Genomic DNA, 27,884 nt, shown 5'->3' with positions numbered 1-27,884 from the left:
TATGCACAAAAGGATATGTTTTTAATGCATCAGTTATGGAGACATTTTATCATCAGCCCCTTATTTCCACTGTCTTAATACAGCAGAGCAAAATACGATATTTAGGTATCATTATGCTTTGCCCTTTTCTACTTCCAAACCTGTTGGATCCTCTCTGGAAAGGGAGTCTTATGACCTACAGTCAAACAAGGTAGGTCAGATAATTTCCTTATGGCCAGCTTTTACACAGAAAAAGCAGAGGAAAAATCAGAGTGATATTTTTAGGTTTAATGGCTGGCTTTGGAAAAAAGGGGTTCTGATTTCTATGACACGCCTTGAGGAAAAGGGATTCTAGCTTTTATGGCTAGCCTCAGGGGAAAATGGGACTGGGAGACTGGCAGGTAGGAGAAAGTCAGAGAAAAACTTTTGCTTCTGAGGCCTTCATTTTGGGGCATTGTTTTCTGAGCCTCAGCATAGTTATCTATGTTTGACGGGTCTGCTCCATTTCAGTTGCTGGGAATATTCTCAGCAAACACTTACCCAGTGTGTTCAGCAGCAATCAGGCTGTTGGTGATAATGTAGAAGTTTATTAGAACATGAAGAGAGGAATTACCTACAAGTAATTCTGGAGAGCTGGCTACCAGGGGCCAGATGCCTCATAGGCAGAAATTCATTGAATAGCATGCATTTATTATATGTTGCCAGCAGTTTAAGCATTTGAGCTCAAACCTCCTATTAGACCCTCCCCAGCATGCGGGCCACCCACCAGTTACAAGGCATGATGACACGACAGATGACTCGTCCTCCTTGGTAGCAGTATGGATATGGGTAGTAACCTAGTAAAGGTTCACAGACGCGGCGGCAGTAGCGGTTGCCTCGACGGCAGTAAATACAACAATAACCTCTCTCATCCAGCATGGGATCAAATTCTATTCCATTTTCAGTCTGAAAGAAGAAGAAGCCAGTGTTGGGGGTGGGAGAGGAAGGTTCACTAGCAAGAGTTCTCACCAAGCAGGGGATAACTAGAAGACTGTATGGGTTGGGGGCTTGTGAGAAATTAAGCTCCTTAGCCTGATCATGGAGATATATCTACAGAGATGGAGATTGATTTTGAATGAGCCTCCTGGAGATTCCAAGTTTCTTAAACATTTTTTTGTTGTTGTGAAAGCCATGATCATTCTCCTTCCAATGATTATGATCTGAGGGGTAGTAAGTTTGGTGAGGGCTCTTTTTTCCTCCTCTATCAAGAGTTTACATAAACATAACTCACATAGTCATTTATTGGAAGTTCTTCCTCACTTGCTTGTCTGGCGTGACGGGTCTTCTCCACCTTCACTTGAGGGACCACCCACTGTTCATTTTGTTCAATCCCTTTTTTTTCGTTGGCAGGAAAGTGAAGATCTTCTCCCTCCTCCTCAAAGTCTTGTAACTCAGAAACTAAGATAATAAATGCAAAGTTGTGATGCAACTGCTTTGCAAATGTTCCTGAAAGAAGTGCTTGGGAGAATAGCAGCTGGGGATAGAGAATTTCATTGTGTTTTCTAACTGGCATCATTTAGGCATGAACCACTTTTCCAAGCTCCTTCAGCTGATATTTTAGAGTAGTTTCCAAAACAAGCCTGATCATTTCTACATACACAAACTTCTTTGCTTCTTTGGCATCAAACATTTACTGCTTTGCCTTAATAGCATACTAAATTAAAAACGGAGGACAAGGGACTTCTGTATCTCCTACAATGATGATTTTACCCATGGTAGATGCTCAATAAATATTTCTTGGTTGCCTAAATTGATTTGACATCCTCTGTCCTCCCACTTCCCTTATGTTTCTTGTCTTAAATTTTTTTTAAACTTTCTGTTTAGAAATAATCTTAGATTTATGGAAGAGCTGCAGAAATAGTACAGAGTTCACATATTCTTCACCCGGTTTCCCCTAATGTTACCTTACATAACCGTGGTACAATGATCAAAAATCAGAAGTTAGAATTGGTACAATGTTATTAACTAAACTACAGACTTTATTCAGATTTCAGATTTCTACTAATTTATTCAGATTTCTACTAATGTTCTTTTTCTGTTCCAGCATCCAGTCCAGGATACCACACTGCATTTAGTCACCTTTTTAATATCTCTAAAGAGTACCCACAGATGCTTACATTGGTGAGAATAACCTCTCTTGGGTAATAGAGTAATCTATGTTGTGCAGAATGAGGGAGGCCAAATTCCATGTTAGCTAAACAGACTAAGACATCCAGGGCCTTTACCTTCTCTATGGGCTGACTGGAAGTTGAGGGCTGGACTCTTCTACTCTGGACATCTAGCCCTCAACTATTTTTATAGTAATTCCTAAAACAGCGACAAAGAAATTTGTATTGCAGTGATTGTCCTATTTTCTAAGGAAAATGCCACCATTTGACATAGGGAATCCTTGTTGACAGCAGAGCATTGTTTTTGCCCTTCTCTCCTCTGTTCTTGGGTTGGACCCACAGTGGTTTGAGCAATAGTCTGGTATACCAACTGCAATGAATATAGATGTGCAAAGAAAGACAGATTAGTTTTTTGCTATCACTAGTCACATTAGGGTGGTGTTACCTTTGCTGGGATATTTAAAAGCCTGTCAACATTAATTTATCTGATTTATAACTTGGCTGTGAAAAATTCACTCCTCACTGGCAGTCAGCATATATAGACTCATCCAAGAAGATATAAACCGATCATTTGTTTTCCTGGAAATGTAGCCTCTAAATGCTGGGAACATTAACCTGTTACTGTCTTAGAAAATAGGAGGAGGATGAGGATAAGGATGTCATACCTGATATTAGAGTGGGATTGATCCAATACATGGTCACGTTATCACAAATCTCCAGAATTTTGGAATTTTTAAGAAAATCTCGGTTTTCAATAGGCTTTTCTGCTGGGACCCAAATCACTGACTGTTCAAAGAAAGTTGTGGTAATTTCTTCATTCTGAAAGAAGAAAGTAGCTTAGGGTAGGGATTGGCAGAGAAATTAATAGAACAAGTGAGACATTATGGGATGCTGGAAAATAATATATTTTGCTTGTGAGTAACAATTTTAATCTTAGGGCTGCTAGTGAACTAGCTCTGTGCCTTGCATTCAGTGGGTGCCCTTGGGGGAGTTAACAACTGATCCTTCCTCCCTCCTGGGTCTAACAGCAAGGCTGCTTACTAAAATAGGAGCCTTCTCTGTTACCATTTCACTCAAAGTCAGAAAGGCGCTTCATTATTTTCAGGGTGCCCTGAGTCTGTGTATGTTTTAACTTGAGCTTCTGGAACCCTAAGTGATTTACATTTGTTTTCTTTTTTATAAATACATTTTGTTAGCCTGCTTTATTTTAGGTTTGCATCTTGGGTGGCAAGCAGGATTTGACCTGAAGCTGAAAAAACTCCTATAATCCTTTTATGTTTTAAAGTCAAGTCTCCAGTTTATGACTTCACTGGCCTTCCTACTGTTGCATTCCTTTCATTGTAGATGCTTAGAGTTTATCTCACAGAGTGTTTTTCCTTTAAGCAGCTTTTTTTATATTGTGAAGGATGCCACTTTCTCTTCAGTTTCTAGTATCGAGGTAATTGTGTTGTATACCTAGTTCTTACTAATTTCTCCCGGAATCATTTACAATTCTAAAGTTTTAGCACCTTTGTCCTTGAGTCTGTAACGACCTTGAGATGCATTGAAAGGAATTGTATAAAATGAGGTTGGTATGCTGACTAGCTTTGTTAGCAAAATCAGGGCTATTTATATACCTGTTCTGCATGTTTAAAATACACATGCCATGGATACAATGTGGAGGGAAGTACAGAAGAAGGTTTTTGTCATTCAGGACCACAAATTTGTCTCATTAAAAAAAATCTGTGGTGTGAATATAAAAAACAAGATTTACTTGAAGGTACAGTATTCTTACTATCATGAAATGAGTATTTGCGTTATTTAAAATATTTGGTGAAATTAACTGAAGACTAAATTAGGGCCAAAATGAGACATTATAAGCCTTTGCCTTTATTTTTTATTTGTTCATTTATTTATTTTTTGACACTGAGTCCCGCTCTGTCACCCAGGCTGGAGTGCAGTGGCACGAACTCGGCTTACTGAAACCTCTACCTCCCGGATTCAAGCAATCCTCCCACCTCATCCTCTTCAGTAGCTGGGATTACAGGCACACGCCACCATGCCCGGCTAATTTTGTTTTGTTTTGTTTTGTTTTAGTAGAGATGGGTTTTCACCATGTCGGCCAGAGTGGTCTCGAACTCCTGACCTCCAGTGATCCCCCTCTTCAGCCTCCCAAAGGGCTGGGATTATAGGCGTGAGCCACCGTGCCCCGCCTCCTTTGCCTTAATCTTTCCAAAAAATAAATCTATTATATCACTTCAGATTCTCATTGCTGGCTGGCCTACTCAAATGCTTACATTATTTTCTGTGTGTAATCAGCATATGTTATTGTGTATAGTAGCTTTTTAATCCTATTGATTTTCCTTTCATCTTACCTTTGCCTTCTATAGTCATTCCTAATATCCTGAACGTTGATCTATTCCTCAGATGCGTCTAACTCATGCTTACTTTAAAAAAAAAGTCTCCAAACTTTGTCACTACCATAGACCTTGGGAGCAGAGCATCATCTTTGGGAGAACGTTCTTTGTTTTCTTGGAAATTCTAGTAACAAGGGTCTGTAACTTCTCTGGCCCCGAGGAGACCAGTAGCATGAAAGAGTAAAGTGGGAGCCAATGACAGCTCTAAGACTTGGGTAAGGGAAAGAAAAATAGTCCTCCCTACCCACCGCCCCCAAATAAAGAAAAAGGTAAAGGAAAAGATAAATGGGTTGGTGAGAATCAAGATGGAGGGAGCTGGGTGGGAGAAAAGTGAAAAAGAACAGGGAGAGAGAGAAAAAAGAAAGAGGTTTTTATAGTTTATAGAAAGATCACTCTGCCATGGCTGGGCGCGGTGGCTCATGCTTGTAATCCCAGCCCTTTGAGAGGCCTAGGCGGGTGGATCATGAGGTCAGGAGATCGAGACCATCCTGGCTATGGTGAAACCCCGTCTCTACTAAAAATACAAAAAAAAAAAAAAAAAAAAATTAGCCAGGCGTGGTGACGGGCGCCTGTAGTCCCAGCTACTCGGGAGACTGAAGCAGGAGAATGGCGTGAACCTGGGAGGCGGAGCATGCAGTGAGCGGAGATCACCCCACTGAACTCCAGCCTGGGCGACAGTGTGAGACTCTGTCTCCAAAAAAAAAAGAAGAAGAAGAAAGATCATTCTGCCATTGGCCCATTGCCGTAATTCCATTTTAGATTTGCCAACTAAGCACTAAATCAAACCAAACCGATGTTTGTTTTTTCTTGCTATAGTGGGGATATGCTGTCACAATAGGACCTTAACTGAGGTCCCCCTTCTCCTCCCACTAATAAAACCATACTGTAATTATAGACAAAATATCAGGGAACAATAAAGAGCCTCAAGGGCCTTACAGATAGTTGTACTTAAGGCAATAACATCCATCTCCCATTAGGTTTTAAGGGGCCATTGAGTGATTGCACCAGCACCCTAGGTTGCCTTACTTTGGCCTAGCAGGGTGTTTTCAGAGAATTTGTATCCCATTGCAGTGTTCACCTTCTTTGCTTTTGCCTTTCCTACTGAGGTTAAATGTGAATTATTCCATTAGCAGCCCAGCATAAAATGGTAAGGTGAATGAACCACAATCTTTAAAATAGGTGAATACTGAAGTGTGACAAAAGTGGCAAGAACCGCAGGTGGCTTTGGAACTTTCTTTTTTAAAAACGCTTTATCTGAGGCAAGATTGATTTTGTTTCTCTGGCTCATCCCTCTTACTAGAAATTTTTGATTTCAGAGAAAATCAACATAATATTAATGGGCGCCCGGGTATAAAAGTATAGCATTGTACCTAAAATTATGCACTTGAGTTTTCTGAAAGGCCTAAGTTCAAGACCCCAATCTGCTACTCACTAGCTGTGTGACCTTGAGCAAGTCACTTTTTGGCTCTGAGTTCTAGTTTCCTGATCTGAAAATGATGATAATAATAGTACCTATCTATAAGGTTGTTGGAGAATCAAAGAAAAGTAAAGCATTTAGTACAATGTTTGGCACATAGCTAGCATCCAGTAAATGATGTCTTTTGCCACCACAATTATTCTACTTACATACCTCATCTATTTCCTCTTCTGGTTCAGAAAATTCAGGAATCACTTTAATCTGAGTTTTGATAAAACATTTTTGAAGACCCACGAAGTAGATGCCAGTGTATCCCTATAAAACAGACAAAACAACAATAAAGCTTCCCAAAAGAGCCACTATTAGTAAATTCCATGATCTATTGGGGTCCCAGACTAGCAAAATTTGAATTCAAATGGAAAGCTAGAGGAGGCTAGCTTTCCATTTGAATTCAAATTTTAGATGGAGGCTATTTTTAACTTGACTCAACTGCTCTAATATTTTAAGTGGAAAGCCTTAGGGGGAAAACATCCAACTTACGTTTTTAAAGTCGTGTACTTCCAATGTTTCATCAGTGCCATTTCCGCTTCTGAATATTTCAGTTCTGGTCACAGGATCAATTTCCATATAAATCTTCTTCTTCTCTCCATTGCTGTAGAAAGTATGCTCCATGTCATAGGTCTGGGAGAACAGAGGAGAACAATATCTAAGATACTCAGTGTGTCCCTAAAGTGAGGTGCTTTTTGGCGCTGGAGCTGATATGGGGACCCCTTCAGAGCTGGTATTTTGAATTCAAGCCAAGCTGCTGAGCTAATTACTAAGAATTCCAACAGTTTTCTTGGCAGCCTTGACTAAGCAGCAAATGATAGTTTGCAAACCAGCCTATAAAGTATTTTCCCCTTGTGTTAAGCTGAGGGATCACCTAAAACCTATGCTGCTTCTTTAAGCTACCACTTCCCTTTCCAAGTGCTAAGTAATCACGACCCACCCCCCCACCACACTGCCCCGCCCCTCACCCATGAAATTCATTAGGGCTTAGAAAGAGATTTGAATACACTTAAAATGGTTAAGTATTTTTTGTCTCCTTATCTATCCAGGGCTTTAATATTGCCACAACAGCCTTGAGTCTATTACTTTTAGAATCTGAAGACTTTCTCCTTGCCAATATTAGAGTCCTACCCTGCTCTGTTTGCTTCCTTTTGGCCCTTAAACTCCAGGAAACATTTATTGCCTTCCCTTAGCCTTCTCTTTATACGGCAACCAACCCCACCCAGTTTATTCCTGGGTTCTGTTTCCCAAGCCATATTCAGTTGTTTTCAAGTTCTGCAGATTCTTTTGTGTATATGGAATTAAGCCAACTGAGCCAAGTGTCCTTCATTAAGTAACGTGGATCCTCCCAAGAAGAAAGACTGCTCATCAGGTCTTTCTTGAGTGGCTAAAATAAAACCCCAGATTTTCTCCTGCACTCTAAAAGAGGCAATTGTATTTCTAAAGACCAAGAGGACCAGTCCCATATGGTACTGCAGTTTAGGAGTAAGCCCATAACTTATAATTTTAGGACATATTTGTAGGTAGAAGCAAATAAGCATAAAGGAATTTGTTATCTGTCACAAACCAGGCCAGACCTGATGATGCCTTTTGGAAGTCTATCTTATCTCTGTCATTAGGAGACCTTTGTTTATCGAGTTTCTCCATATTCATTTTTCCTTATGAAAAAAATTGGAAAACTAAAAGCCTGAAAAAGCAAGTCTTCTTCAGAGCCCACATTGCTTTCTAATGATACAGTTATAGAGAACTTACACCAGGTTGGGTCGTTTTTTAGTCTCTGCCGATGCCATTGACTGAATGTTAGTTTAACCTGGTCAAATATTCACCAACTCAACTAGAGAAAAACAAATTGGAACCATTTGTAGAAGCAAGTGTTACTTCAAGGGTGACAAGTCTAATGTAGCTGCTGAAGAGAAAAACAAGAGACAATGTCATTTACCTCTTGGTAGCCCTACAGTGCCTTGGACGTGGCTGGAACCTAAGTGTTTGTTGAATAAGTTTTCCCCACCAATGGCACATCCTTATCTTCCTAAAGAGACATTTTTGAGTATCGGCAAGGTCTTTTTAAAAAACCATTTTAAAAATGAAAGAAAAAAATACTTAGAACTCTCCAGCAACTGCAGAGTTAACTCACGAAGTCTGGCCTGGTTTGTGATAGGTAGCAAATTCCTTTAGATTTGTATTTGCTTCTAGCAATAAATATGTCCTCAGTTCCAGCTCTGCAGCCAGCTTGAGAAGAGAAACTTCACCTATGGCAACAAATTGAGCTCTCAGTCTGTCTGACCTGAGTAGAAGAGAGAGGCATCCACTTCGGACCCAGTCTTGTCAGCTCTCCCAACGGGGGAATTTTGTTAGAAATACTATCCATTTTTGAGACAAATGTTGATGCCACTAGCCATTGGGGGCTGGGGTGGGGTGTTTATTTCATCAGTAGCACTACTGATGGATTATTGTATGGAAAAATGAGGTTAGAGACTAGGGGATGCTGGAACACTGCCTACCTGGGCGAAAGAGAAAATACAGGCTGTATTTTCAATCACTGGTAGAAGACTATGGAACCTACTGGTGACATTTAGAATTTCAGTGTGCTTCTGTGGAATGAGTTTTCCTGCACTGTTGGCAATGCACTTTACTTGGACACCTTGCTAGATGAAAACTATTGGAAACTGCCAAGCTCAGCAGATCTTGATTATTTTCAACATTCCTGCAAAGAATTTTTTTGGTAGGGGAGAAGGGGTCCATTCTGATTGTGTTCATTAACCAACTTGTTGGCTTTACGTTAGTAATGATAAGTTACCAGAGTGGGAATAGAATGACTTCGTTTATGTGTGAATCCTTGGTAGGGGGTAGGAGTGGGGAGCTATATATTCACCCAGACAGAATTCCACTATCAAAGGTGTCCTTTTGGAACAGACTGTTCTTCGTCTAGGAAGATGATGCTGGTGGCCCACTTTGGACTGTTTGGAGATGGGTATGAGCAAATCCAGACACACTGTCTCGCCTGAGTCCCTGTGGAGCGCATTGCTTGGGTAATGGCTATGCAAGCTTCACTGGCCCATATGAAGACTGAGCTCATGCCTTTGGCATCACAAGTACTTTGCTCTGTACTAAGCTTCCTGGCTCAGGGGTTGAAGGTCTTTCTGGAGATGAAAGAATAAATGGCTTTGTCCTCTCCAGGAGCAAGCTAAAGCAGAGACAGGATGACTGGCCTGAAGAGAGGTGTGAGTGGGCTACAAGTAGCTCATCTCAGCTGCCTCTAACTCAGCTTTATTCCAGGGAGGATACAGCAAGGACAGAATATGATGAGGAGTACACCCCTGCCCAATTGACAAACAGAGAGAGTTAATTTTTGGTGCTTCTAGCTTTCCTTTTCTGCTCTATTTTCATATTCTTTTCATTCTATACCCTCATAGCCCTTCCCCTTTCTCTTCCCATTTCTGTCCCTTTGTCTCCTGTCTAGACATCTAGGAATCTCGTGGTGCTTCAGGTACCTTATGACAAAGAAGAAATCAATCTGACCCATGATTTCACACTTAGATATTAGTGATGAATATTTGTCTTTAAAAATTTGAGTGCAGTACTTCACTCAGAGGAATGAAGTACTAATGGTGGATTTTATTACTTTATTACTTTGCCATTACTTTCAATGGCAAAAACCACAATTATTTTTGCACTAATCTAATAGGCACAGTGGCACGAGGAATGGGAGATATCTGGGGGCAAGGGCATCTTTCCAGCACCACTCAAATGGGCTCTTACTCCACCCACACATAAGACTGGCCTTAACTATAAGAACCAGAACACTGGAATGGAACAAGGAAGCCAATGGAGTGGAATAGGAATCAGAAGTGAAATGAGACAGATATGTGGTTAAGTCCAGGCAGTGAGAGGTGTAAGAAGACCATACTAACAAAGCATGTAGAGGACACAACCCATTTTTCTTCCCTGCCCAGGAATTCTGTCTTCAGTCCAGTTAAATCCTCCATTCAGGCAGCAAATGAGCCCTAACATCCCTCTTTCACAGTTTTCCTTGTTTTCTTGCCTCTGTGGCAGTCCCTGAGATCAGAAAAGAAAGCTTTTTAGAAAAAGTAAAGCTATCTCAGACCTCAGTGTGATGGATCTGTTTTAGGGGCAAGAAGCTTTAGCCTGTCCTGACAGGGATTTGAGGACATTTGGCTTAGGTTTGTTTTTTGAAGCCTGTGATTAATCTAGCTGCTCTTCACTCCATCTTCATCCCTTACTGTCTGTTTATGAGGTACACTCTCCAAAGGTGAAATACATGCTCAGAATAGCTGGCTAGCAGGTGTTAGGCTGGAAGGGAAGAGAATGCACTGTACCATGTTATTATTAACCTAACTTGGGGGAATTAAAGGGTCTCTGGGTATTTCTTTACCAACACAGAGCAGACAGATCATTCCTTATGCAAAGTTAGAGTTCTGCATCTTCAATCACCATTTGGCAATATGCAAAATATTGGCATAAGCAGCACAGACATTCTTTTTCAGCAAGAAAAAGCTACTTCTTTTATCTACAGACTTGAGCTGGCCAGTAAGTTTTTCTCCTACCCACTATCCCCATTCCTGATTCTTAAATGCGGCTGAAGAATAGTGGAAAGAATCTTCAGACTAGCCTCTAGTTCTAACCTTAACCCTGCCACTTACGAGCTGTGTGATTTTGGGCAAATCACTGAGTGTCTCTAGGGACTCAGTTCCTATTTTAATCCTTCACCTCTTTTCATCCGTAATGTTAGATAGTTAGCAAAGTCTGCCGAGATTTGCTCAGATCAACCTGTCAGGTTGATCATTGGACTACTCCTACTGCTACTATATGTTGATCATCCAGGCTACTTCCTCTACAGCCCCAATTCTACTCTCAGCCACTCCAGAACAGCTGTCTTTGAAGGCCCAGGCTCTTCATCCTGGTGTCATATAAGTTGTTCAGCAAATGCTGCCTTAGGAGATTGAAGAGACTGACTAAGAAGAACATATCCATCACAGCCACAGCCTGGCTCCACATAATTGCTGGGAGCTGCCCGTAAGTAGCCCAGAATAAGAGCTGGCTCAGTGAGAGTTGTACAAGGGTGGGCTTGGGTCTCACAATGCTTTAGGAGGAAAACGAAGAGAGGTCTTTTTTTTTTTTTTAATGCCAACATGGCACCGTCTGGTAAAGCTCAGTCTCCCTGCCAAAAATATTCCAGCTACTCCTTCAACTTTTTCCTTGAGGGTATATTAATGTTTCTCTAGACCCACATTTCACCCACCAGACTGTGGTGTAGGAAAGCCCAGGGGACCTGGAGAGGAATGTTGTCTTCCTTGTGTGCCTAGAGAGGAGTGAAAAAAGTTAATATTGGGCTAATGCCCAATTGTGCATGCCAAGAAATAGGCACGCACAAAAAGTTGCAATCAGACTCATCAAGAAAGTGCTTCTTCTGAGCAAAGGATTTTCAACCTAGAATGATAATGGGCTCACAACACTGGGGGAGACTGTTTTAATGATCACCTGCAACTGAGGTGTGGCAGGAGGGCAGAAAAATGCCCGCTTATCCCTACCACTCCTCATTGCTCTGGTAGCATGTAGAAGTTGAAGGAACATCCTCACAAATCTATTGATTACTGTGTGGTCCTGATGGCTTTCAAACAACCCTAAAGTCACCAGGCAGCTCCTATGTAAGGCAATAAGGACCATCTTTCATTTATTAAATGTATGATTCTTCTGCCTCGCTCCACAAAGGATTGTCAGGGATGGGCTACAAGGTCTGTGCTAAGTTTCTAAACTGTTGGTTTAAGGGCTAGGATTTTTCTGATTTGTTTTCTTCATGTTGGATTAATTAGCTGAGGAGTTGGCTTCTGACTGTTTCCAGTAAAATGTGTAATACAGGGGGCTTTAAGCAAGAATGTTTCTTTGGCGATTATGCTTCAATGATCCCAGGGCAGTCACTGCCTAGAAGGGGAGCCTCATTATGATGCTTCTCAAAATTGGTGGGACTGAATAGGTCTCTTCTGCTTGTTTAAGAAAGCTGAATTCAGAGCTGGATGGACCTGGCTTTCATTTAGCTCAGGTGGCTCCTGTATGTGGCTGTGGGTCAGGCGCCTGGGACCTGTAAGAAAATGCAGCAGCTCACCCAGAGTTAGTTGTCCTTGTTTCACTTTATTTTGATTTCTTTCTCTCTCTGGTGTGTGTGTGTGTGTGTCTGTGCGTGTGCACACCTGTGTGCACACCTGTGTGCACGCAGACCTGAGGTGTGTGAGGGGAGGAGGTCAAGCATGGCTTGTTCTCAATTTGGATACAGGAATCTGGATCTTTTGTACACACCAAAGTGGGAGTGAGGAGAAGGACTTACGGGCATGGAAATGTCAACACCAGATGTGGGATGTTAAATAAATACTGTTTATTATACACAGATGTTGAAAGACAAAATAAAAAGGAGGCGTGGTGGAGGCTAGGAGAGGAGACACTAAGAGCTTGGAGGAAATCCCAGGACAGCAAACGAATCACTGCCACCAATAAGCACAGTTGCATACACAGCTCTCTCTACCAAGGGCCACAGAGTCCCAACAAGTCTCACAGACTTGTTAAGGAAAGCCCAAAGAGCCTGGATTTTAATCTGCTAACTGTTGTTTCTTGCTAGGCCATACCATTAAGGGGAGAGTCTTTAATTTGTGTAAGATGCCTGGATCCTTTTCCTATGCAACTCTTCCAAGACTAATCTGACTGCTAGTCTCTTCCCAGAATTTTTAAATCTGTTCTAAGGCAGGCTTATTGGTAGTCTTAGCCATTGGAAACATAGATGGTCTCCTGAGCTCTTTGTCTGGGACTTGAAGGTACTAGTGGACCAAGTAAAGCATCCACATTTCCAGCTGATTTCTTAGTTTTCAGTGAACCAAACCTGGTCTTGTGAAGGCCATGACTTAAATATCAAAGACAATGAATAATAACACCCCACTGGAATGGAAAACCAACAACATTTGTTCATGGTAGAGAAACTTGCCCTAGGGAACACCTGTTGTCTTTATCTGGATTACTTCATAATAGCTTTGTTCGTTTCTGAGAGTCCCTTAGCTGAAAATGACATCCCAAAATGGATTACTTCACAAGAGGTTTGATTTTTGATAAATTTTATTCAGCAGCATATCCCACCTCTTCTGTGCATGCACTGACCAAGTTTTACTTTTGGTTTGAGGTATCATAGGATTGCTTCTTATAATCATTAAAAACAGAACTAGAATGAGATGTAAAGGTGATATAATAGGAAAACAGAGGAGACCATGAACCTGCTAGTGAGTTTGACGCTTTGCAATAAAAAGGCAAGGTCTCCACCTAGTCGTTTACAGCTGCGCTGAGGCAAATAGCACTATAAGTTTATAAAAACACATATACTCTTTTGGAATAGCATTTGCAGTACCAACGACAACAATAAAACAAGAAAGGCCATTTGGCCCCTTATTTAGGCAAGCATCTAAGGGTGGTCAAAAGGACTAGCTATCCACCATACCCAGTTAAGTACATTATGGCTGTGGAGAACAAAAGGATTTATGGCCCTTTAACTCATGTATAATTTTCAAGAAGATCCAAGGTTCAACTTGTGGGGTGACATATCACCTTGGGAATTAGCTAAGTGGTACCAGAATTGTATTGGAATGCATTTTGGCTCTCTTATTAATTTGCTGTTTCCTTCCTGATCTCGATTGCTTTACCCACCCTGCCAGCCTGAACACAGGTGGCTTCTCTAGGAGGACATTTGAATGGTAAGTAGTTCAGAAGCAAGGAGCAGTAAGGGGAGGAGGAGTAGGGGATAGGGCTAACTATAGGCATTGGGTGATGCCTGAAATCTTTTCTGGAACAAGGTATAAATAAAAAGGCAAACAAAGTAGGCTGGCTTGCTCTCCCTCCTACTTAAACCTGATAAGCTATCCTTTGGGACTAAATGAAAGTGGGTATGACAGCAGAGGTGGAGAACCCAAGGGTGGTTATGCCTTATACCTCTGTTTTCTTTCAGACACTTAGCCAGCTTATTTTCTGCTTTCCCCCCTCTTCCTCTCTCTCCCCACTGACCCATATTATTTTTCTCTCTGCTCCTATTGCTCCTTTGGCTCCTAACGGTCCATGCCAACCCATTTTCTTGTATCATCCTCTTTCCTGGATTTGTGCTTTTTTCTCCCTACATCTGTTACCAAATAGAAATGAGCATCTTATGACAACAAATTAACAACAGTAATAACAATAACTTCAGCAGCAATCCACACACCAACAGAAAAACATGGCAAAGCCAGAAAACTATCTTCACAACTTGTAGTTTGTATATTTGTTGATTATCTTTCAAATGGAAATTGTGAGCATGAAGGGACTATGGTTTTATTTGGGACTATGGTTTTATTTATTTATTTTATATCTAAACTTTCCCATTGCATATGAGCCCAGGAGTAACAATAACACTAAGGTACAGAAATATAAACTACAGTGGCTAGCCAAGCTTCACCAAATGACCCCAGTATCAGAAGCTTTCTGAGTTATCTGTGATTAATGACTTGGTGTCGCATGCTTCTACCTTGTGGCATTACTATCTCAGTGGGACAGTGATGATTGCAGCTGGCAAGGAGCTGAAAAGCTCTAGTTTTTTTTTTTAAGTCATAAATAAATGTGAAGTCAGGTATGAGAATTGCTCCTCCTGAAAAGCAGCTTGCTGCCTGTTCTCACTGCAGATGCATTAAGTCAGAAACATAATCCCTGAAAATCCTCTGCTGCCACTTTGGGTGGTTTCTCCTTATGTGGTGGTCTAATTACTTTTCCATCAGTTTCTGCCCAGATAATTGAAAGAAAGATTGAAAGTATTTTTTCTTAAAGTAAAAACTTTGCTCCTAGGAGGAGTCTTAACTCCTTAAATATAAGCATTATAGAAGAATGGGTAATTCTACACCCTATCATTACTAACCAAAATACGGAAGATAAGTTTTTTTCCCTTACCAAAATAATTAGGCAAATGAAGGAGAGAAAAATCTTGATTCAGTTTTTCATACCACCAGAAAATAAACACAAAAGAGACTTAATGATTTTCATTTTCAGAATAATTTATATGCCTACTAATTAAATTCAATCAAACTCAGAACAGAAGCATCAGATTATGATGTGTATTTACTTACTTTTTTGGGTACCTCCGGCCAGAAGTGCTTGCTCCCCCAAAACAGGACAATTAGAGTTAGGGCCAGGATACCAAACACCAGTCCACAAATCTTAAGTGATTTACATATTTTCTTGGATTTAAAAGCTTCTGCCTAACCAAAGAACAGAGAGAATAAAACAATACACAATAAACCTCAATAAGCAAGCCATAATTCAAAGTCACCTTTGATTCCACTTTCTAATGTTCACTTTGCAATATGATAAATCTGTGAAACCATGCTTCTGCTCAAAAGGGAAAAAATATGAATCAACTTACATTTAGAATGTGACAGTCTTCACAATTCTCTGGAGGATTCTTTGCCATGGTCTCTCAGCACACAGTACTCTTTCCCTGCTTTGAGAGGACTGAGAGACCACTGCTGAGGTGGAGTTGCAAGTGAGTCGGCTAACAGATGCCAGAGGAGAAGCTGAATTTATATGGCTCAAATATGTCATACCAGAGCCTGAGGGAGCCCAGGGGACTCCTGTGCTGCGATTTGTTACATAGATATACCCATATATGTATATAACTTCTGTGCACAGAATTCCATCCAGAATGGCAAAGACAGAAGGTTATAATGAAAACTATTGTCCTGGGGGTTGGGTTGGAAGGGGACCAAGCCTAGGACACATTGAAATGATTTTTCACTATGAACTTAAAATATCAGTGGCAATACATGCTGCACACTCCAGAAATAAGCAAACAAAACAAAGAAGGGAATGAAGTCCTAATTTCAATTCCATTTTGTTCAACAAATATTTATTGCAGGGATATTAAATGTCAGGCACTGTGCTTGGTGTTTGAGATTCAGAAATGAATAAGATATTGCCTCCTTCACTAAGTTAAAGCTCTTTAAATGGTGCTATCAATATGTACTTAACTAATTATAATGAAAACAGGATAAAATAAAGACTAATTCTAAGCTCTCTCTCTTCATCTTCTCTCTCTGATTTTTCTCCTTTCTTGGGTCCTCTTCCTCAGTCTGCTTTTTAATGCTCACATGCCTTATGGTTCTCTTCTTGATGATCATCTCACTTTACACGGACTTCTTAGATGATATCATTCATTCCTACGGTTGAAAATATCACCTACATATCAATGATTTCCACATCTGTACCTGTAACCCAGTTCTATCTTTTAATTTCAAGGCCATTTGAACATCTCCACCTGGATATACCTCAGGAATCTCAAACTCAACATGTTCTATATCAAAGTTTTCTTTCAACACCTTCTCCTAACCTACTTTTCCCCTCATATTCCCAATCTTAGTTGGTGGCTATATTAGTTTGCTAGGGCTGCCATAACAAAATACCACAGACTGAGTAGCTTAAATGGCAGAAATTTATATTCTTACTGCTCTGGAGGCTAGAAGTCCAAGATCAAGGGGTTATCAGGGTTGGCTTCTTCTGAGGCCTCTCTCCTTGGCTTGTAGATGACCATCTCCATATTCACATGACATTCTCCCTCTATGTATGCCTGTATCCTAATCTCCTTTTATTAAAAGAACATCAGTTATATTGGATAAGGGCCCATCCATATGACTTCATTTACCCTTAATTACCTCTTTAAAAACCGTATCACCAAATACAGTGAAATATAGAAATACTGAGGGTTAGGGCATCAACATATGAATTTTGAGGGGACATAACTCAGCTTATAATAGTGGAATTGTCATGCACCCAGTCTTTCAAACCAAAATCTGAGGTATGTCTTTCAAACCAAAAATCTGAGGTTTTGTCTCTTTTTCACATTTCCTTTATCCAATCAATCGCTAGATCCTATGTATTCCAATCAATCACTAGATCCTATCTATTCTAAATTTTTATATATTTGAAAGCTGTTCTTTCCTCCTGTGCTCACTGCTAACACCCCAGTTTAGTTTGTCATCCTTTCTGACAAATCTCACATCCATATCTTTTACCCAGGCTGTTCTCTTGGAGCTCCACACCCATATGTCCATCTAACCTGCTAGACATCTCCAATACCCAACAGACACCTCAAATTCCATAAGTCCCGAACTGAATTAGTTATCTCTCCTTTCAAACATGCTCTTTTTTTTTTTGGTATTACCTCTCTCACTAAATGACACAATAATCAGTCTCTAGAATGGAAACTTCCAGATGATCCTTGATTTCTTCCTGTTTTGTTCATCCCCACGGCTAATCCATTGTTAAGTCCAGTTAATTCTGCCTCTGAATTAGCTCTGCAATCCTATTCTCTCCATTGTCAATCACCACTGTTTAAGTTGAGGTTCTCAGTTACTTTTACTATTGCAATAGAATTCTGTTTTCCTTGTCTCGCATACATTGTCTTCAAGGTGATCTTTCTAAGACTCAAATTTGAGGATAATCTCTCCCTTGCTTAAAATCCTTTAGTATCTATTCATTGTCCATAAAATCCAAGCCACTTATTGTGACATAGTAGGCATTTAATGATCTGGACTTTGTCCAACTCTCTAGCCTTGATTTTGGACAATTTTTTTCTACAGCGATGGAGCCAACTGGGAGGTCGCAGCTGGGCAGGAAAATGGGGCATGTACATATGACTACCTCCACATCCTAATGTCTCAAGGAAAATAATTTTCTAATTGTTGGAGACATGATTGTGCATTAAACTGATTACATAAATTATGAAATATATCACGATTCTATATGTTCTACAATTCTTTGGTCAAGCTTAAAGAGCGAAAAAAGAAAAGCCACAAGAGCAGTCTCATGGAGAAACTTAAGTTTATTGGGTCAGATGGTTCCCCTCAGTGATGTTATTCACACTATGCCTCTGATGCCTGCCTCACACTGTACACCCTATTAATGAACATGCCCTACTTCTTCACACTGTAGGACATTTGCCCATGCTATACTCATTGCCTGGAGTTTTCTGCCTTCCCTTGTTTACCTGGAAAATTCCCATTTGGCTTTCAAAATGCTGCCTAGATGTTATCACCCCCTGAAAGCCTTCCCTGGTCTCATCTCTTCCACTTCGTTAAGTTAATTACCCTTTCCCTTGCTCTACTTTTGTATCTTTCTCATACTTCAACCATTATACTTTGTATGCTGTATTATAATTCTTTTTTATGTGTTCCTCTCCTGAATAGACTTTGAGATCTTTTAAAACGTGCCTTTCTTGTTAAAAGGATTGAATTAAACCAAGAGTCAAAGCAATATTCCATGGAAGCATAGAGGGAAGAGTGATTAATTCTGATTCAGAAAAGCAGGAAAAATGGCACAAAGGACATGGCATTTCAATAGACTGTTCATTGATTAGCACATATTTATTCAGTGTTCCCTATGTGGCAGGCATTGTTATAGGAGCTAGATATATATTCAGTAGTAGACAAACACGGTTCCTCCTTTATAGAGCTCAGAGTCTGGTTGGGTGGACAGACATTAAACTAAAAGGAAAAAAATCCTGTAAATAAAAGTACATAAATGATGATATATGCTAAGAGGGAAAAGTGCAGGTGCTATAAAGCACCTAATTTGGATTGGGCGGGATGGGTGAGGGAAATCTACGCTGAGGAGTTGTCACTTAAGCTAAGACCTGAATAATGAGTAGAAGTTAGCTGGTAATGAGTGGGGAAAAGATTATTCCAGGCCAAAGGAACAGCACATGGAAATATCCTGAAGCAAAAAAGGGGTTGAATTATTTAGAGAATAAAAGGAAAGTCAGCGTAGCTGTGATGTAGTGAATGAGGAGGAGAGTTACTTGAGATAAGGCTGAAGAGGTAGGCAGGAGACATATTCAGAGTTGTATCTACTAGGACTGTTTTTGGCTGTATGTAATAGAAACCAAGTTATGGCAGTTTAACCAAATAAAGGGTTTATTTTTCTCACATAATGGGAGTCGCAAAGTCAGCAGTCCAGGGCTAGTTCAAGTACAAGGACCCAAGCTTCCATCTTTCTGTTCTGTGATCTTTTGAGCATGGCCTCCATCATCATGCTTCCAAGACGGCTGCTCCACCTCTAGGCAGGATAAAGGGGAGATAGCAAAGGGCAAAAGAACATGTGGCAGCTAAATTTGCCCCTTTCCATTAAGAAAATAATAGTGTTCCTGGAAGCCCTGTCCTGTAGATTTTTGCTTATCTTATTGGCCAGAACTGGGTTGGATGACCACTCCTACTTATAGTGGGGTCTGGGGAGGTTTTATTTTCAACTGAGCTTGTTACTACTCTTAATGATATCTTTTTTTATATATATAGAAGGGGGAAACATATTGAGTAGGCAACTTATAATTTCTGCCACAAAGGTCATGTTGTGACCTTTGGTAAATGTTTGAAGTTTATTTATTTATTTAAAATTAGAAATGCGGTCTTGCTATTTTGCCCAGGCCGGACTTGGCCTAGACTCAAGTGATCCTCCTACTTCAGCCTATCAAGTTGCTGGCATTACAGGCATGTGCCCCTGTACTCAACTGAAGTTATTCTACGAACAATGGGAATTAATTGAAAAGTTCTAAGTAGAATTCCTTTTATGTTTATTAAAATCTCTCTGGCTGCTGTGAGAAGAATGAATTGTAAGGGGGCAAGAGTTTTAAAAGGTTGACCAGTTAGGAGGTAACTGAAAGAGATTATAGTGGCTTGGACTAGGAAGTGGTAGCAGAGATGGAAATAAGTAAACAGATTTGGGACATATTTTAGGTAAAGCATATACTTGGTGATAGATTGAATATATAGAGAATGAGAGAAAGGGAAGAACAAAAAATAACATAGATTCTGGTTTGTGCTTTTGGGTGGAGAGTGGCACCATTCACTGGGATTAGGAAGCACTGAGGAGGACCAGTCTGGGGTAAGTGATGAGCATAGTTTTGGACATGTTAAACTTGAATAGTCTATGAAGTATCCAACAGGAGTTGTCTAGTTGGCAGCTGGGCAAATGTGTCTGGAGCTTGGAAAACAGGTGCTTGAATGGAAATATAGATATGGGAGCCATTTGCCTTTGGATGGCATTCAAACCTATGGGAGTCTATGATATGGTCTAGGAAGAGAGTTCAGGACAAAAGGAGAAAAGAGCTCAAGACTGAGCCCCAGGGAATCTTCACAGTTATTTATTTTGAGACGTGCTTTCAGAATGGCTTTCATTTTATAAAAAAGATACACACACATTATAAAAATAATGGAGAAATATAAAAATACAAAAAGAGAAAAAAATCCCTCCAAATCTGCACCAACCAAGAATAGCCATTATTGTGCCTCAATTTTCTTATCTGAAAAACAGGAGGATACAAACAGTACCTATAGGTTGTTGTGATAACTTAATGAGGTAATCCATTTAAAGTGCTTATTTTGCCTGACATGGAGTCTCATGCCTGTAATCCCAACACTTTGGAAGGCTGAGGTGGGAGGATTGCTTGAACCTAGGAGTTCGAGACCAGCCTGCGTAACACAGGGGGACCTCTGTCTCTACAAATTTTTAAAATTAAGCGGGCATGGTGGCATGTGCCTGTGGTTCCAGCTACTTGGGAGGCTGAGTTGGGAGAATCACTTGAGCCCAGGAGGCTGAAGCTTCAGTGGGCCGTGATCACGCCAGTGGTCTCTAACCTGGGTGACAAAGTGAGACTCTATCTCAAAATAAATAAATAAATAAATAAATAAATAAATAAATAAAGTGCTTACTTTGATAGTGAACACCTAATAACCAGTAGCCGTTTTAAGATTAATGAGCATTATTCTGGAAATCACTTTTATTATGTAGGATTAACAAATGGATAGGCAAATTTTAACACATTATTTATGTTTTAAGAATCACCGAATTGAACAAAGAAAATTAAATCAAAGTGTGAGTCAAGGAATTGGTAAACTTCTTCCCCCTCAGGGAATAGTAGTTTCTGAAAGACTATTTTAAAGTTAAGATCAAAGATTTAAAAAATATAAAGAGGTTGAAATCTTCATATTTTTGTCTCCGGTCTCAATTTTTGATAGTGTTGACTGATTTTCTATGTAGTTGTTTATGGACATGTGCTCTGGAGATAGCCTGCCTGAGTTCAAGTCAGTTCTGCCACTTACTAGCTATGTGAAGGTGGGGAAATTATTTAATCTCTACATGCCTCAATTTGCTCTCTGGAAGGGAATTAAAATGTACCTACTTAAGAAAAAAAGTACCTACTGCATTGGATTGTGAGGAACGAATGAGTTAACACTTGTAAAATACTTGGCACAACGCATGGCACATAGTAAACTGTCATAATAAATATGAGGAAATGTAACCCCTGCACTCCCCCTCTTATCTCCTGATTTCTGTTAGCTATATTATTATTTGTGCCTTCTCACAGTTTATAACATTTACATTCTGTTCTCCACTTAAAATTCTCTAAGTTGTTTGCTCATGTGCCTAAATTAATTCAATACTTACCACTAGTCCTTCTCTCAAAGCTTCTTTATTCCTGAGTTCTTTTTTTGGTACATATTTGATTGTCTAGATTTTATCATCTGCTAGTATTTTTAAAAAGAAGCACTCACATGTGTTGTATTTCTTGACCTTTTGCATGCTTGAAGATATCTGTCTGTTGAAGGGCAAAATGACAGGATATAAAATTGTTGGGTCACACTTTTGTTCCCTCAGGACTTGGTTGATATTGCTTCACTGTCTTTTGGCATCATGGGCTACACTGGTCCTTTAACCATGCCTTTCCCATTCATCCTTTGGCTGGCTGTATTGTATTGTAGAAATTCTAGCATTAGAAGTCAGGTGACAGAGAAAGAGGAGCTGGCCAGCTGGCCAGGGAAATGGAGTTCATTTGACAAAGAAGGCAGTGGTGAACTGTTGTCAAAAGCTTCTGCATGGTCAAAATCCTGTGAAAAGTAGGAATTGGTTGGAGGAAAACGTGAAAGAGCATTCTAGTCTGCAAGAATAACAGGAGCAAACTCATACAGGTGTATAAGTATGTATTTGGGGTAGCACAGTGAGTAGTCTAGTGTGAGTGGAATATTGATCGCATGAGATAGATGAAGATATGTCAGACTGTGTTACTCAGATTACTTTCTTTTTCTCCAGGTTGCCTTGTTTCTTCCTTCTGCCTCTCCATCTAGCTTTTCATTTGGGTCTAATAAAATCTCTGAATTATCTTTCTTTTCTCCCTTCTTTACTGTCTTCTTTATTTCTCCATTTTTTCCCCTTTAGAATAAAAGGAATAGGATTTTCAGTAATGTTCTGTCTATAAATCAGTTAATAAATTCAATACATATTGAATATTGACTGGGAATACTGCAGTGCATAAGACAGTGTAGTGGGGAGGACATGTGAACCAACAATCACAACCTAATGTGAGGTAAGTGCTATCTTAGGGCAATACAGAGTGCTAGGGGACACAGAGGAGGGCACCTAACTCAGTTGCAAGGTTATAGGGAGAAGAAGGGTACTCAGGGAAGGCTTCTGAAAGAAAGTAATAAAGAAACCAAGACTTACAAGATGAGTAGCCAGGTGAAGGTGTCAGACAGACAGTGTTCCAGTTAGAAAGAAAATCATGAACAAAACCTTGAAATGTGAAAGAGAATGAAATGTTTGAGCAACTGAAAGAATTTTAGTTTGGTAGGATTATTTAAATTTTTTCCATTACTAAAGAAGTATACCTTCACTGATAAATAATCTGTCAAAAGTAGAAAGTAAAAAAAATCAGCATTGTTCCCCACCCCTCCAAGTTTCCAATATTAACCACTATTAACAGTTTAATGAGTATTATTTCATATTCTTTACTATTCTTATGAAAATACACATTTGTGTGTGTGTGTGTGTGTGTGTGTGGGTAGTTTTCTTTACTAACTGGTTTTTATAAATATATTATTTTACAAAAACATTCTACTATGGTCTGAATGTTCATTTCCTCCCCAAATCACATGTTGAAGTTCTAACTCCCAAAGTGATGGCATTAGGAGGTGGCACCTTGGGAGGTGATTAGGTCATAAGTGTGGTGCCCTCATGAATAGGATCAGTACCCTTATTAAACAAAAAAAAGATCTTAGAGAGACCCCATGACTCCCTTCCACCATGTAGGGACACAATGAGAAGGCATTGTCTATAAATCAGGAATTGAGTCCTCACCAGACACCGAATCTGCTAGTTTCTTGCTCTAGGTCCTAGCCTCCAATAGGGTGATGTGAGAAAACGTTTTAAATGGTCAATTTTCAAGGCACAATAAATGTAAGTACTGGCAGCCAGCCTGTGAATGTGACAAACTGTATGGCTCATGCACCTAGAAGGTCATGATAAGTGAACAGAATGTAGAGGAGGGGTCAGCCCATAAAAGGGAAGAAAGTTTTGTTATTGGGAAATTGAAACTTAAGCAGGGAAGGGGACCGGGGTATAACGTTATAAGGGGGATAATGAAACTTGGACAATGTCCAGGAAGATTGTAACCCCACAGTACTCGACCAGTGAAGAACTAGGGGAAGGACTTGCATGCTAGGAGATGAATTACCTGCTGTAACTGCCCTGAGTGTGCCTGCCTACCAGACACCCGATCTTGCAAGACTGCCATTGAAAGTCTCACTTCCACTGTTCTTCGTATCTCTGAGTCCATTCTTTGGGCTTGCATGGGTGAACGTGTGTTTCTCACAAACCTGGGGGCCTGTCTGGGATCTCTGTGCCTGTGTGGAGTGGGACCCCAGCCAACAGGGGAGACACGTCCCACCTGATTTAGGTGGCCTGCTCTGTCCAGGCATCCTGGCTCCCCACAAAGGCCATAGACAAACCTGAGACTGTTATTCAGGAGGCAGCGTAGGCGACACAGGGAATAAAGCAGGCACCGTGGCAACCAGGCAACCTCATGCACGAGTCAAGGTAGGAAAATTGGACTGTAAGTACTGCCTTGGTGGTTGGGCATTTTCGGAGGTTGAGTGTGTGTGACTGAGACGTATCCTGGATACAAGGCGAGTGTGGAGTCCCAATCCGTCATCCTGTTCTCCTGTGAGGGAGATGGTTGGAGATGGACAAAGCGATTCTCTGGGTGTGCAAGAAACCTCCAGTGTGGGGGCTGAGTACACAGAGAAAAGCTCAGATACAGAGACTGACCAAAAATGGGAAACAGAAATTCTAGGCCTAGGGGACAAAGAAAAGAGGGAGCCAAAGAGATTCCCTCTGACATTTCCCTGGATAGTCCTTTGGGAGAATGCTGCAGATTTGGAGGGATGACCCTCAAACCAGGGACAAGGAAAAGCAAAAGATAATAATGTATTGCTGTTTTATCTGGCCCAAAGACCCCATTCATAAGCCTTCCGTCTTTTGGCCTAAGTTTGGCTCAGATGAGGATTGAGTGTGCCAAGCTTTAATTCTCTATGTAAATGACAAAACCCCATAATCACAAGAAAAGATAGGTTACACTCTCTGCTGGATCAAGGAATTAGCCCCCATGTTTCCCCTCAAAGAAGAAAAAGAGCCTAGTAAAAAGCCCTTGCCCTGCCGTCTCCACTAAAAATACAAAAAATTAGCGAGGTGTGGTGGCGGGTGTCTGTAGTCCCAGCTACTTGGGAGGCTGAGGCAGGAGAATGGCGTGAACCTGGGAGGCGGAGTTTGCAGTGAGCCGAGATTGTGCCACTGCACTCCAGCCTGGGCAACAGTGCGAGACTCCGTCTCAAAAAAAAAGTCCTTGCCCAGTGAAAAGCCCTGGGACCCCCTATTATGCTTGGCCCCTCCACGTGTCTCACAAAATAGGGGACAGAAAGATCAATGGGCAGCAGGAGGGTTAAAGGAAGAAAAACCTGCAGACCATGGAGGAGCCGTACCAACTGCTCCTTTAAATCTTTAGCCAAATGAAAAAAAAAAAAAAAAGAATTACACTGTTGGTGGGACTGTAAACTAGTTCAACCATTGTGGAAGTCAGTGTGGCGATTCCTCAGGGATCTCGAACTAGAAATACCATTTGACCCAGCCATCCCATTACTGGGTATATACCCAAAGGACTATAAATCATGCTGCTATAAAGACACATGCACACGTATGTTTATTGCGGCACTATTCACAATAGCAAAGAGTTGGAACCAACCCAAATGTCCAACAACGATAGACTGGATTAAGAAAATGTGGCACATATACACCATGGAATACTATGCAGCCATAAAAAATGATGAGTTCATGTCCTTTGTAGGGACATGGATGAAACTGGAAAACATCATTCTCAGTAAACTATCACAAGGACAAAAAACCAAACACCGCATGTTCTCTCTCATAGGTGGGAATTGAACAATGAGAACTCATGGACACAGGAAGGGGAACATCACACTCCGGGGACTGTTGTGGGGTGGGGGGAGGGGGGAGGGACAGCATTAGGAGATACACCTAATGCTAAATGACGAGTTAATGGGTGCAGGAAATCAACAGGGCACATGGATACATATGTAACAAACCTGCACATTGTGCACATGTACCCTAAAACCCTAAAGTATAATTAAAAAAAAAAAAAAGAATTAGAACAGTGTAAGAGGGATATTGAGAACTTCCCTATCCCTTCCACACAGTGGGCATCTAGCATGTTCCTTCTTAGGGAAGTTCCCATGGGACAGGGACCAGATGGACCGATTCCTAGGTTCTTTCTTCCTTTTTTTTTTTTTTTTTTAGACTGAGTCTTGCTCCGTCGCCCAGGCTAGAGTGCAGTGGTGTAATCTCAGCTCACTGCAACCTTCGCCTCCTGGGTTCAAGCGATTCTACTGCCTCAGCCTCCTGAGTAGCTGGGACTACAGGTGCCTGCTACCATGCCCGGCTAATATTTTTGTTTTGTATTTTTAGTAAAGGTGGGGTTTCACCATGTTGGCCAGGCTGGTCTTGAACTCCTGACCTCAAATGATCCACTCACCTCGGCCTCCCAAAGTGCTGGGATTATAGGCATGAACCACTGTGCCTGGCCTGGGACCCAGCTTTTATACCTGGGCTGAATTGATGTCTATCATAAATATCCTGTTCACAGGAGAAGAAAGGGGAATGATTAGGAGAGTGGCCATGACCATCTGGGAGAGGCAACACCCTCCCAGGCAAGAAGTCTTGCCAGCCGAACAAAAATTTCCAAATGTTGATCCCAAATGGGATAATAATGATCCCAGGGACCAGGCCCAAATGCAAGACTTTGAGGAACTAATAATTAAAGGAATCAAAGAGTCCACTTCTAGGATACAAAATGTCTCAAAGGCACTCAAGATTCAACAAGAAAAAGAGGAAACTCCCTCTGCATTCCTGCAGAGGCTCAGAGATCAGATGAACAAATACTCTAGATTAGATTCAGAGGACCCAGTAGGGCAAGGCCTTTTGAAAGTTAACTTTGTAAAAAGAGCTGGCCTAACATTACCAAAAAAACTACAAAAGATTAAAGGATGGAATAAGAAACCGATTGAAGAATTACTGAGGGAAGCTCAGGTCTTTGTAAGGAGAGAGGAAGAGAAACAGAAACAAAAAACGAAAATCATCGTTTCCACTGTGGAAGATGTAGTCAAAAAAAGGTTAGATCAAAATCCTCCTCAAAGGAGACAAGGGAGTGACAAATTTCGACACAGAGAAAGAAGAGAAATGCAGGAAAAAGCTCCTAAGGCTATGAGTGGATGTTACAAGTGTGAAAAGCTAGGCATTTTAACAGAAAATGTCCTGAATGGAAAAAAGAAGAAAAGGTGATCCCCCTCATGACTGTTGATCTTGAAGGTGGGACCCGAGGGAGAAGCAGCAACATTTTTGGTTGACACTGGGGTGGCTCGCTCCTGCCTAATTCACCAACCAAAGGGTACAGAACTCTCTACAGAAAAATTGACAGCATTAGGGGTAAAAGGGGAGGGATTTCAGGTTCCAATATTAAAGAAAATGTTAATTAGATTAGGACCAGAAGAAATTGAGGGGTCACTCATATCTTCCTGAAGCAGGAGCTAACTCCCTGGGTCAAGACCTGATTGTGAGATTGGGCTTAGGATTAGAAATAAAGGAAGGAAAAATAAAAGTAATAATGGGCCTCCTAACAGAGGAAGAGGAGAGAAAAATTAATCCCATTTTATGGGTTAGGGAAGGCACAGGGGAGGATTAAAAATCACACCCTTAGAGATTGAACTAAAACAACCAGAAGAAGTAGTTTTCAGAAAACAATATCCCATTTCTATTAAAGGGAGAAAAGGTCTCCAACCAGTAATAGAGGGATTAATTAAAGATGAACTATTAAAACCCTGCATGTCACCATACAATACTCCAATTCTCCCAGTCAAAAGGCCTGATGGGTCATATAAATTGGTGCAAGATCTAAGAGCTATAAATCAAATTGTCCAGACTCGCCACCCTGTAGTGCCTAACCCCTACACCCTCCTTAGTAAGATACTCTATGAACATAAGTGGTTCAGTGTGGTGGATCTAAAAGACGCATTCTGGGTGTTTCCCCTAGACTTTATGAGTAGGGACCTCTTTGCCTTTAAATGGGAAAATCCTATAACTGGGAGAAAACAACAGTACTGCTGTACTGTGCTGCCACAAGTTTTCATGGAAGCCCCAAACTTATTTGGTCAAATCTTAGAAAAAGTCATGGAGGAATTCCAACCTTCCAGGGGAACCTAGTTGTTGCAACATGTAGATGATCTTTTAATTTCTGGGGAGGTATCAGAAACCACCATAAGCTTGCTTTAATTTCCTAGGAGAAAGGGGATTGTGAGTCTCTAAGAACAAATTGAAGTTTGTAGAAAAAGAAGTTAAATATTTAGGACACCTGATTAGTGAAGGGAAGCAAAGAATAAAGCCAGAGAAAATATCAGGAATAGTAGGTCTGCCTTTGCCTTTGCCTAAAACAAAGAGGGA

General features: G+C 40.7%; 1 protein-coding gene across 1 annotated transcript; it reads right to left on the bottom strand.

The window, feature by feature from the left end:
- Positions 1-546: 546 nt before the first annotated feature.
- Positions 547-15,654, bottom strand: TNMD (tenomodulin). The gene is made up of 7 exons (XM_003276439.2): positions 15,421-15,654; positions 15,125-15,256; positions 6,480-6,620; positions 6,153-6,254; positions 2,792-2,945; positions 1,250-1,416; positions 547-924 (listed from the first exon to the last, which is right to left on the bottom strand). Exons 1-7 carry the CDS (start codon positions 15,466-15,468, stop codon positions 715-717), a joined length of 954 nt encoding a protein of 317 aa, XP_003276487.1. The 5' UTR covers positions 15,469-15,654; the 3' UTR covers positions 547-714.
- Positions 15,655-27,884: the final 12,230 nt, after the last annotated feature.

Source organism: Nomascus leucogenys, chromosome X, assembly GCF_006542625.1.
Source record: "Nomascus leucogenys isolate Asia chromosome X, Asia_NLE_v1, whole genome shotgun sequence".
Classification (NCBI taxonomy): domain Eukaryota; kingdom Metazoa; phylum Chordata; class Mammalia; order Primates; family Hylobatidae; genus Nomascus; species Nomascus leucogenys.
This window is presented reverse-complemented; position numbering and strand designations above follow the sequence as displayed.

What these genes read in the sequence shown, in the direction of transcription:
- TNMD (XM_003276439.2), bottom strand. Translation starts at nt 15,468, where the DNA reads ATGGCAAAGAATCCTCCAGAGAATTGTGAAGACTGTCACATTCTAAAT. An exon ending in AAGACTGTCACATTCTAAAT is followed by an intron (nt 15,257 to 15,420) that starts GTAAGTTGATTC and finishes TTCTTTGGTTAG; the next exon opens with GCAGAAGCTTTTAAATCCAA. An exon ending in AAGTACACGACTTTAAAAAC is followed by an intron (nt 6,255 to 6,479) that starts GTAAGTTGGATG and finishes TCTGTTTTATAG; the next exon opens with GGATACACTGGCATCTACTT.